The sequence below is a fragment of the Pseudopipra pipra genome, chromosome 9, assembly GCF_036250125.1.
Source record: "Pseudopipra pipra isolate bDixPip1 chromosome 9, bDixPip1.hap1, whole genome shotgun sequence".
NCBI classification, from domain to species: Eukaryota; Metazoa; Chordata; class Aves; order Passeriformes; family Pipridae; genus Pseudopipra; species Pseudopipra pipra.
In genome coordinates, this window is record NC_087557.1 from 5,478,025 (window position 1) to 5,490,105 (window position 12,081).

At 49.3% G+C, this 12,081-nt stretch overlaps 1 protein-coding gene and 1 long non-coding RNA gene across 2 annotated transcripts; both read left to right on the forward strand.

The window, feature by feature from the left end:
- Positions 1 to 250: 250 nt before the first annotated feature.
- LOC135418718 (uncharacterized) lies at positions 251 to 1,376 on the forward strand. The gene is made up of 2 exons (XR_010432632.1): positions 251 to 553; positions 1,169 to 1,376. It is a non-coding gene; the product is annotated as an uncharacterized LOC135418718 (long non-coding RNA).
- Positions 1,377 to 2,661: 1,285 nt separating this feature from the next.
- LOC135418717 (uncharacterized) lies at positions 2,662 to 11,563 on the forward strand. The gene is made up of 5 exons (XM_064664285.1): positions 2,662 to 4,042; positions 6,769 to 6,891; positions 7,225 to 7,321; positions 8,215 to 8,438; positions 8,522 to 11,563. Exons 1-5 carry the CDS (start codon positions 3,834 to 3,836, stop codon positions 8,793 to 8,795), a joined length of 927 nt encoding a protein of 308 aa, XP_064520355.1. The 5' UTR covers positions 2,662 to 3,833; the 3' UTR covers positions 8,796 to 11,563.
- Positions 11,564 to 12,081: the final 518 nt, after the last annotated feature.

Consider the following 12,081-nt stretch of genomic DNA (forward strand, 5'->3'; position numbering starts at 1 on the left):
CTGCCCAAGCAAACAAACCTCTTGCCTCTCCTTGTAGGTAGGAAAGGACCTGATGTGAGACCATCCCTTGCTCGTGGTGCACCCGGACCAGAGGGGTCTCAGCAACTTCTTGGGTTTTTGCTTCTTAAAGTGCTGAGTGGAGGGATCCCCAAACCCCACGCTGTGGGAGAGCCTGGAGAAGTGATTTTCAGCAGGGCACAGCTACGCTGGTTGCAGTGAGAATATTTAATTTCAAAGCCCTACAGATCAAATGCAGATGGGGGGTGGAGCTGTGCTTATCTCTCGCCTTGTCCAGAAGTTTGAACAGCGGAGCAAACGATTTGATCGTGTTTTTATTGTGCTTCTCCCCCTCTCTTCTCTCAGGGAGCTGTAAACCGGGGATAATCTGTAATTCTCCCAGCCTAATTGTGCTGCCCGGCCACCTGAGCGTCATCACCTCGCCGGGAAAATGCCCTCCATCTTCCCGGCTCTCCAGAGCCGCTCGAGGACGTGGGGCGTGTGCCGGCTGCCTTCCCAGCTGGCTGCCGAGTCCTGAGACCGAGTGTTCCCCGAGGTAATCATTTACTGGGATGCTAACTGGGCCGTCCACAGAGTGAATTAAAAGGACGTTCCTCCACCAGATCGGGAGCTGCGGGAATCCTGTGGCTGCGCCCAAAGGGTCTGTGTGTGTGTGGGGGGGGGAGGAATCGCGGAGAAGTAACTGGAGGCTGGGAGCCTGTTTGCGAGGAAATTAAACTAAGAATGTGTAGAAAAACAGCCGTGGGGCTTCACATTTCAAACTCAGAGTGGTATCCAGTAGGTCTGAAAAGCTGTTTAACACTTGAGCCCTGGCAGACTGCAGAATCTTATTTTCGCTGAAATATTAGTGCTCTTCCCCCCTTCGTTATAACAAAATGAAATGGAAAAGTGACCATTTGCTTGATTCAATCCAACTAAAAACCAACCACAAACACGCAGTGGTGGGCAAAGCATTGCTTTCCCCATTTCTTTTCCCCCTCCCCCTCACAAAACATCCATTTTCAATGTTTTAACCCAGAGCTGCCTGTTTTGCTTTGAGTGACAGGGGGAAAAAAAAAAAACAAGAAAAAACAAAAAACCAAAAACCACACGAACTTTAAAATCAATACTTTATATTGTCTGGGAAAAAAAAATATTATTTTTTTTAAAGCTCAACACTTTTGATGAAAAGATGTCAGCCCTGCCCGGCTCCCCGAGGATGCTCCCTCTACGGGCGATGCTGAGGCAGCGTTGCTCCCGCTCCACACCACGTCCTACGCCAGAATCCCGTGGGTCAGCCCCGCACAGTGGGCACTAACACTGCAGGAGAAACCGTGACTTCCAGACTGTGAAACTTTTAGATTAAATCCTCTCTTGTATTTTTTTTTCTTTCTTCTGTAGAATACGACTTAAAAAATAATCACAAAAATCTCTCGTTTTCATCTGAAGCAGTAGGATGCTCTGGTAGCACTAGAGATGGTATCAGTGTGGGTGCAAGGGTCTGTACAAAGGGATGGATGTGCTCATCTCTGAATGAAAATTTGCATCTTGTGATAAAAACCCAGCTTATTTGATTAGGAATGTGCTTCTGTATTTCTGCTCTTAAAGGTGGTGGGGGTTCAGTGACCGGTGGGGAAAGCTAAAGCCATTTGTACATCGTGGTGTCCCTGTCCATGGCAGGGGGGTTGGAACTTCATGATCTTTAAGGTCCCTTCCAACCCAAACCATTCTGTGATTTTCTGCTCCGCACTTTGGATTTACAGCTGAAGGGCTGAAGGCACTGACAGTGAGCTCATTCTTCCTTCCCACCGCAGTCATGGAGGGGAACTGGCACCTCTGCCTTCACCACAGCTCTCACCAAGCTGTGGAGGTGGCAGGACAGAGCCCAAAGGTAAGGACACTAGTGGGTCTTCGTTGTTTGCAAATGGCTCTGGAAAAATTTGTGGTGGCTCCAGATGTTCAGTTTGGTTGACCTAAACCAGCTGTTGACTGTTCAGTCAAAATTTAACAGACTCATATGGAATGCACAGGATTTTTCTATTTGGAAAATAGTGAATTTTAACCCTCTGTAAAGATCTGGAAAATGCCTCTGCAGAGCACTGTGATGAAAAGCCAAAATTTCAGAGTCACCATGAGAATGCACATAAAATGCTATGGAGATATTTTGATTCTGTAATATTGGCTAGTCATTAGAGTAAGTTCAGGGTCAAAGGGAGAAACACTGTGAAATCAAAAATTCCCTGCTTCTGTGGAAGATTTGGAGTTTGCCAAGGGCAGGAGGTCTGCCAGAGCATTTCGCAGTGTGGAGCTGAGGCTCGGCGTGCTGGAGCAAAACAGTTGGTGTTGGGGGCAGAAGGTTTGATCTTGTAGAGAAAAGAAAGTTTCTGTTCATAGGTTTGCTGGTTCTGAAGGAAAAAGTTGGTGTATTTTCCTGATCTATTGTTGTTATCCCTCTCCAAGTGACGATGTGACAGCTTGGGCTGGACCAGAGCTCTTCTGCAGGGTAAAGGCTGGTTGTGGGCCACTGCAGGATGTGAAATACAGGCTTCAGCCTGTGACTATCACTCCTGGACTATTCCCCAGGTTCTTGGGGTGTTGAGGGAGGGACATGGAACCCCAGAACTCTTTTAAAAATCCATGTCACCTGCTCTGGGGACAGCCCTGCGGGAGGCAATGATGGGACAGACCTGAGGGTGTCTGAGCTCAGAGATGTCCCTGACAACTCTGCAAGGCTGAGTTATGTGGAGTCGTCATGTTAACGTACAGCCAGTGAGAAAGATAGGAGAAATACCGCCACACAGAGATCCATATTTTTCCCCACTGAGTAAAATACTGTGTAATTTTATCTAGTTACTATAAAACAGTTTATACTCCTTGTTTATAAAAAAAAAAAAGAGAGGAAAAAACCCCATATTTCACTTCCGCTACTGACAGGCTATGGAGGAAAAATAGATGGTTTTTTCTGCATTTAATATTTCAAACCAAGTAGACCCAAAAGAAAAGGCAGCAATTAACCACAAGTACCAGCAATGTGTTCCTTGTGTTTCTTCTCTCTGGATTTGGCTACAAAGAATCAGTTCAGTACAAACTTATTTACAGTCACGTTAAATCCTTTAGCAATTATTTTCCAGGCTAGTCAGGAAAGCAGTGCAGCTGCCATGCTCACCTTCCAGACCACAGACTTCTGAGATGAGACCTGCACTTCACATTTTGTCAGGATTTAAATCCTTTACAGGATAGTTCGGAAATGGCTAGCACATATCTGACCATATGTTGGAGTAAGTTTATACATATGCACAGGGAAGTAAATTTATAAGCCTGGCAGAACCCCAAAAAGGGGCCAAATGGTAAAAAGGGCATCGATTGTGGTGCAGGTTCTCTACCAAAGAACACATAAAGGTGCATATGTAGGGCTATGTATTTTCCCCCTTCCACTGACCTGCCCTGTGGCTCCAGGTGACAGAAGGAGAGAGACCTGAGCATCATCTTGCCCACATCTGAATCACCTTACCGTTTGTGCTTGGCCTCTTGCCACCTAAATAACCCTGGCTGTAAGACCAGGGTTAGCTGAACCCTGAGTAGGAATCCAGCAAGGATACATGGTTCCTTGCCTGCTGCCTCCTCCTCTGCATAGCCTGCACCCAGGCTGGCAGCATCCTGTGACTAACTCTTCTAGACTGGATTTCTCCAAGGGACGACCAGCGCTTAATTTGGCTGACTCTGCGCTCTGCGGGAGCTCTCATCCATGCCAGCTTGAGTCCTAGCAAAAACCCATCATCATTAGTCCTCGAAAGGAACAGCTCGGGTATTCTCCACCCCCGCTCCTGCAGGCTGGGATGTACTGTGCGTTCCCACAGACCGAAATTCCCCTGGTAGGCTCAATTACAGCAATCAGCCTTCATGCTCTTTTCAATGGCACTGCTGCCTCCGACTCCGTCCGGCCACCGCGGTGGGGCCGGGAGCTGCAGCGTTCCCACAGGTGTCGGGGGAGAGGACACGGCTCTTCCAGCTACACCAGACCTGTGGGTAGGACTCTGTGGGGTGGGTACGTGGGTCCCACGGGCTTGTCTCTGAGGGGGTTGCCCTAATTGGAGCCATTTGGGATGTACCCTGTACTTCGGGGAGGTGGTTAGAGCAGAGCACCGAGCGCACGCTCTCCTTCGGCAGGGCCTTCGCTCCGGCTTGCAGCAGATTTGCTCTGGTGCAAGGCAGGGCTGGGCTGGGGAGGATCTGGCCAGTGTGCATTTCTCTTTGCTAACACTTTGGCAGCCTCTCAATGAACAAACCACTAGAAAACAAATCTGGAGCAGCCCTTGGCTGTGGTGGCCAGACCTCGGCTGTTAACTGGGCTGAAGAGTACCAGCTGCTCTGCTCCTGCCCCAGGGAGGAGAGGCCCTTCTGCTGTGGTCTGGGGACTAGAAACACGCCTGAACCAGCTCCTGCAAACTGAGATGGCTTCTAGACTCCAGCTCTGGATCCAAATCTGAATTTCATTGCTTTACATGCTGCCTGAACCGATGTCTTGGCTCCAAATATCTCTCTGCTCTAAAAGGGCAAATAATACAGTGGTGACAAACTTTTTTTCTGCCCATGGCTCTGTATAATGGTGACTTTGAGGTGCTCTGGCTTGGGCTTCCCTGGCTGCAGCCAGGACAGTGCTTGCATTTAATTCCCTTTTTCCACCCCCCTGGCAGTGGGGGCAGATTGGGCAATGTGATCTGCCTGGTTTTGTGCAGCAAGGGGGGAATGTGTGGCTCATGGTGCTTGAGCTATGGGTGCTTCCCCATGGCAGGAGGAGCTGTGCTCAAGGGGGCTAAAGCTTTCCTGTGTGGGAATGGGGAGCCAGGATGGCTTTTCCAGCTCTCCCTGTGTTGCCATCTGCCTGGCTTATCCCCAGTCCCTGCTGATGCCTGTGGACCCCTTCCCATATCTCCCTGATGCTCTTCTCCTGAGCTTGGCCCTCTGCCCAAGCCCTGTAACTTGTGTCTGTCAGGCCTGAGGATGTTGTGGTGCTGAGCTGTGTGGAGATGGTTTCTGGTTTGGAAGAGCAGCATGTAGGGTAGGTAATGCTGAGGGCTCCAGTCCCAGGAGGGGCTTGGTGAGGGGGGATGAGGACAGAGGAAGGGAAGTGTTGTTTTGGTTCTTGCAAGGCATTAATTAACCTTTCTCAGAAAAGTACTGAACCTGGAAAGCCTCTCACTCTCCCTGTGTTTTCTAGTGGTGCCTGTGCAGCAGAAGTGTAATGCTGGTGCTCAGACACCAGCTGTGGTCACGCAGGGCTCTGCATCTGCTGGGTGAAAAAAGAGATATGCCAGTTATAAATTGGAAAGGTTTGGTAAATGAAATTTATTTTCCTATTTGTCTAAATTTTGCTGGTGTTTCATAGTTCAAAAGGCATTGCTCAGATTTGCTGTGGGTTGAAAAGTAAGGGAGGAATCTGCTTGTGTCACACAAAATTTTCTCCATCCTCTTCAACTGGGAAACACTGGGTTAGCTGCTCACAGCTGGGTTTGCCTTTTGTGCCTGTGGCTGCAGTGGTCCCCACTTGCTGGCCCATGGGCTGTGAGAAGCAGCAAGAAACATTCAGGGTGTTGCAACATTCTTGCCTGTCCCCAGTGGGAGAGGACACAGCCATCCCTGGATGAAAGGGTCCAGTGGCACTGAGCCATGGCAGATGTGTTGCAAAAGTCTGGGGGAGGGGCAGGGGGAGCGGGGAGGGGAGAGGAGATGGGTCAGCCCAAATTTTGAGCAGTCCTCAGCAGCATCTCTGAGCCCAAAGCTGGTCTCAGAGACGGTCATCATCATGACCCCAAAGCTGTTGCAGTAGGTGGGCTCTGAGTCATGTTCCCAGTGAGCTGGTGCTCAGCTCCCACCCTGCTGCTGTCTCCCACCTCTTTTCTCCTAGGATTCCCCTCCTGAAGCCGCCTCAACCTGCTGTGGCACCTTCTGTCAAACGCTTCACACGTTTGTCACCAAAATGTTTTGGCAGCAGCAGCATCTCTAGGTTTTGACATAATCCCGACAGGAGACTTTCTCAATTATTACTAATGGAACATTATGCTCCTCTTTGGGAACTCCTGCATGAATAAAAAGGGTCATTAATGACATCTGCGCAGAGCCCGGAAATTATTAGTCAATGCTTATACAGTTTTATTTTATTTTTTTAATTTTTACATATATATTTTCTTAAGCTCCTGGTAATTTCCCATCTTACCTCCCACCCCCTTCTCCAAAGTCTCCCATGCAAACTGGAGCTGAGCTGGGTTATTGTCAATGTTCTTGCTTTTGTGCAGGTAAATGCTCTTCCCCTCCCACCCTTCCTTCCCTTTTATTCCCTCTTGGCTTCTTTAAAGATCGTAGCTCTTGTTTCAGTCCCAGGAGATCCCGTTGCACCTTTCTCTGGGCTTGATTTTATTGCCAGGCAAGCTCAAATGCTTCTTGGACTTGGAGAAATCAGTATTGCCCTGGTCCTACCAAGGCAGTGCTGGAGAGGGAGCAGTAGGACTGTGTCCTGCTGCTTGTGGCCATCAGGGTGGCCTGTCCCCTCTCCTGCTGGTGGCACACAAGGGATGCTGAGAGAGGGACTGTAGGTGTCTCCAAGTACCATGTGGGGTCATGCAACAGGGAAGCTCCACTTGGATCATTTTAGAGGACTTTCTGGACACCAAACTATTAGGTTTTTTTCTGTCCTTCTGTCAGGTATTCAGTTCCCTCTGCTCCATACCCCTAAAAGCTGCCCAAAGAAGGATTTTTCTTTAATTTTTTTTCCAGCACATTGCAGCAATTTGAGGAACTGGTAGCCCCTGTGACAGAGCCCTACAGAGATGTGACAAAAAAAGGTATCTCTGCCCTGAGCCATTTCAAATGGCTCTGCAAGTCAGGGCCACTGAGGAGGTGAGAGACACAGGGCTGTGCACGGTGGGTTGGAAGCTGCATCTGCCTCATGTCCTGTGTTGATAACAACACGTGGGTTCGAGCCCTGGGCTGAGGGCTGTGCCAGTGGCACGTCCAGCAGGACAAAACTCTCAGGTTGTTCCTTTTGCTGCATTGTTGTGCCAGCACATGTGGTTTGGAGGCACATGTGGGGTTGGGTTTTATTCCCAAAGAGAGGAGAGTTTTGGGATGATGGTTAGGCCTTCGGTGGGATCCCTTATGGCACATGGTAGAGGGGAAAAGCTGCTATCTTCATTGCTCTAAACTTGTTTTTCTTTTCTGGGTTGATATCAGTCAAATATGCTGCACAGAAGTTGAAGATGGTGTTGGTCCATACCCAGCAGGGAGAATCTCGGTGTCCTGCAGCCACTACAAGATGTCCATCTCCATGGTGAGTGTCTCTAATGCTGTTTGATGGGAGACTCTTCCCGAAGCCATCAACTGTGACCAGGGGAGATGTGGCTGCTGTGGGGCTTGACTTGCTCAGCAAGGCAAAGGGCACCACCTGGGAGAGGGGTTTGGCCCAGGTGGGAGATGTGACTATTCTCCCATGGGATACCTGGGGCCCAGACTCATTGCAGAGCTGCAGCACATCCCTGGGGAAGGTCAAGCAGGGATCACCAGCCTCAATTCAAACCTGGCACTTGGGGTAAAAGGTCGACACAGTAACTCTACAAAGAAAACTACTAAACAAGAAATAGACTCCTTTAAAAAAAAAAGTCCCTTGGAGAAAAGATATTTCAACCCCTTTTTGATTTATGACCTACTATAGGATATTGAGACGTTATTTACAATCGATATACGCTCCTGCAAGACTCCCGCTGGAGCCATAGACCCCGCCTGTTAGAGTGGAGACTGGTCAGCCTGCTCCACTGGAAGTGCCAGCCATGTCCTGCTGGAACAGGCTATAAACCTGCATGCAGCTGTATATCTTTCAGAAAATGGACCTGGTTACACATGTCTTTGGGCAGCTGACACAGGGATATAGTTTAGGGCTAAGACAGCAGTTCAGTAGCAGAAATCAGCATTCCTCAACCTTGCCAATAATGAAATCTCTTGCACAACATAGAGAGCTCCATGGCCTTAAAGGTGCAAAATGGAGTTGTTCACTTGACTTATAATGGAATTGGGCCAATTCTGAAGCAAGCGGTGGATTTTATTCTGGGATTTTATCTTTAAAGGGGGATTTGCAAACACTTTAAGGGGGGGGGGGAGGAATTCATTCCGCGTAAAATTGCGTCCTGGCCGCATTCCAGTTTGGGTAATTACGCTCTCTTTCTGTAGTGGCTGCAGGACAAAGGGCCATTCATCACACTCCAAAGTGCTGCAAAAGGCTCCCGTGTTCCACCGGAGAAGTGCCTGCATTTGAATCCAAGCGAGAAAGTTTTCTCCCGGTGCTCCAGGCCGCTCCGGAGAGTAATGGAGCTTGGCGCTGCTTTAGGATTCTTTTGGGTGAGATATGGGGGCAAGCACCTTGTCATGCGCCGCTCAGGCTCCAGCAAATCTGGGTAAGTAGGGCGCTCAGCAAAATAGATTCCTTCCAGCCTCCCGTGGCTCGCCTTTCACCCCGAGGGCATGCTTGTCTTTGCAGAGTGCCACTGGAGCTCCAGGGGATCTCTCTCTGGAGCACGGGAGCTGGATTCCCTCTCTTCAAACCTCCCATTTTGGAAATGCCTATAAGCAAGAAACTGGGTCGCATCCAGCTAAGCAGGGCTCAAGGACTTGCGGTGCACTCAGAAGTGGTGCAGGGGAGCCTGGAAGGGCGCGGGTGCTCTGCCTTCCTCCTCCCAGGTCTCCATACAACCAGAGAAGAAATATTTGCAACCCTTGCTTCAGCTTTCCAGCTTAGGGAGAGTCATGCTTAAGCAGTGGACCACAGTTTTCAGTGGAAGCAACCAGAGCACTGGTTATTAGGAAGTATTTCTAAACTGTGAGGGTGGTGAGGCACTGGCACAGGTTGCCCAGAGAAGCTGTGGCTGCCCCATTCCTGGAAGTGTCCAAGGCCAGGTTGGACAGGGTTCAGAGCAACCTGGTCTAGTGGAAGGTGTCCCTGCCCATGGCATGGGGTTGGAAAGAGATGAGCTTTAAGACCCCTTCCAACTCAAACTGCTCTATGATTCTAGGATTCCTTAGCTCCCTGGTAGCTCTATTTGCAGCCACTCTCTGTCAGACAGAGTGAGGTCCCACAGTGGCAGCCCCAGTGCTCAGGTAGAGGCCAGTCGAGGAGGCAGCAGCAGGCACAGCAGCATCCCCGCAGGGTGAAGGAGCATGTCTGCATGCCACCCACCAGCTGACCTGCCAGGGAGCATCCTTGGCCTGTGTGCCTTGAGAGTGTCCCTTTAAAGCAATTTGTAGACTGTTATCCTGTATCATTAACCTAATTAGTGTAATTGCCGCCATTTATGTAATGAGTATAAATACTGGAGGAATCCCATAATTAGGAGATGTAATTAGGTAATTAATAGATGACATGGTAACAAAAATCCAGGGGAAACTTTGCAAGGTGGACACTGTGTGTTTCTCTGTGTGTGTGTGTGTGTGTGTGTGTGGCTGTTCCAACACACCAGTCTTGCCAGGGTCTGTCACAGAAATGCTCCACTGTTGGCTCCAGCCTGGAGCCCCTCTATAGTCCATGGGCAATGTAAAGGGGCCTTCAGGTGATGTGAGAAGGCTCTTTTGAATCTCTACAGGTGTTGCAGAGGGGATCTGGAGAGCCAGGATTTGGTTAAGGGGAAGAGCAGAGCTGTAGCCATTGCCTTGCCATACAGACATGCTTTGCTTTGAGATCCTGGGAGAAGCAAGGTGAATTTAGCAGAGGTCTGAGGTGTTCCCCAGCCCTAGCCTGGAAGGTGGCTTGAAGTGCTGTTTGCCCCGTAACACTTCTCTGCTACAACCAGTGCTGGAAATAGCATGACAGCCAGCTCCTGTTGCCAATAGCTCGCCTGACTAGAGGATAAGGAGCCTCAGGGTGTGCTCAGCTGCCTGATAAAAGTCCCATTTTACTTCTCCTGTGGGTTTGGCTTAGAAAAGTGATTGGAGCTGGAAATTGTGTTTGGACTGTGAAGAGCTGATAAAGTTCCTGCTGTGCCTGAGGAGCATTATTTTAGAGCTTCATGAGTTGAGAGTGTTTCAGCTGGACCCTTTCTAGTCGTTGAAGTGTTGATTTTTTCCTGCTGCTCTCTGTCTCTTGCTCCTCAAAGCCTGTTGGTGCTTCTAGAAAACTTACATGTCCAGATGTATCTGAACAAAATAAGTTGCAGTTAAGGAAAGTTTTTTCTTGGAGTTTTTTTTTTGGTGTGTTGTTGTTGTTGATCATCTGGATTCCTGGTTGGCACCTTCCAGAAGGAGTCACTACCACTGGCTTTCAATACCTGAAAGAGGCCTACAAGAGAGCTGGAGAGGGACTTTGACAAGGGCCTGTAGTGATAGGACAAGGGGGAATGGCTTTAAACTGACAGAGGGCAGGGTTAAGTTAGATATTAGGAGAAAACTCTTGACTGTGAGGGTGGCAAGACACCGGAACAGGCTGCCCAGAGAAGCTGTGGGTGTCCCATCCCTGCAAGTGTTCAAGGCCAGGGTGGGGCTCTGAGTCCCTTGGTCTAGTGGAGGGTGTCCCTGCCCACTGCAGGGGGACTGGAACAAGATGATCTGTAAGATCCCTTCTGAGCCAAATGATTCTATGGTTCTTTGATAAGCCATGAGTATCTCGGTGTAGGATATCTTCTCTGCAGAGGGTCCTGGGCTCTTTTCACGCCACATTGACTAGCCTGCACTGGCTTATTTTGGAGAAGCCATCAACCTCATGCTTTTACTCTTGGCCTCTCTCGCTCCCTTTTGGAGTACGTCCTCCCCAAAAGATGAGCTGTTATGCACTCCTTGGAGGAGCACTTCAGCCAGCAAGAAGTGACCCCAAAACCTGCAGCACTGGGAGCACCACCTCGCAGGAGAGGTCACAGGGGAGCTTGTGCAGGAGTTGGGTGGTCAAAGGCTGCGGAGTCCCCGGGACCAGCAGCTAGAGGGAGATATGACCTCACGCTGAGGGCCAGCCTTGTCTATGCCGTGGATTCCTGTTGGAATGCCAGAGAAAATCCTCTTGCTTTCTAGTGTTCAGGGTTCATGTAATGAACAGCCATAAGGCAGACTTCATTACATAGCATAAGTAATTCTCGAGATTAAAGACTTTTGAAATGGCTCCTGATGAAACTTCTGCCAAAGTCTTTCTTAGTCCTTGTCTACCTGGAAAGTTTTATCAGGTGTATCATGATCAGTATATGTAGGTCCAGTTACAGCAGGAAGGCTCTGTCTAGACATTTTCATTCCATATAAAGAGGGCCTTTTTTTCCTTTAGCTTAAATTCACATGCCCTTCACAAAATCAGGGCTTCATCAGTGGAGGAGCCACTCTATATGTGGCATTATGTTTGAATTCCCACTCTGCACTGCATCAAAGCCTACTCTGCCCCGAGGCCAGGAGTTTCTGCTCCTGCCATGGCCCTGGCTCATGGATGGGGAAGTGGATTGGTTTTGGGCAGTTGCTTGGCTGGAGTCAGCTCTTTGTGCCCAAAGCAAACACATGGTCTTGCAGAGCACTTCTGCAGTCTTTCAGCTTAAGCCTCTCTGCTTCCCATGCTCCCCATCCTTGCACTCCAACAGGATGTGTCCCATGGGGCACCATTTGCTGAAGTCTTCCCCAGCTGATCCTTTTGTTTTATCTAGGAAGCAGGTTTGGGGATTTACCCTTTGAGACACAAATTTGCAGGAGCCAGTGTTGTGCTTTTGGCTCATTTTCCGTGTAGTGAGCTCCAAGTCCCAAATGATCCCAGCTTCAAACCTGTCTTGAGGCTTTGCAGACCCTTGACCCACTGGCTTTGCAGAGGTGCTACATTTCCCACCCTGCAGTCACAGAGGGTGACTTTGATGCTGGCTCTCCAAGTGATGGACTATGAGGAATACCTGCCTCCCTCAGCCCCGGGCCATCACATGGGTGAGGATCATTGCCATTTCTACATTTTGCTCTCATTTTGCTCTTGCTGTTGCCCTCACCAGGCACTGAGTATTGATTTATTCTTGGAGCCATGTCTAAACTACCCTAACAGAGACCTCCACTATGAGTGTGGAGCAGTTGTACTTTGTCTCTTGCTCTCTTTTTATG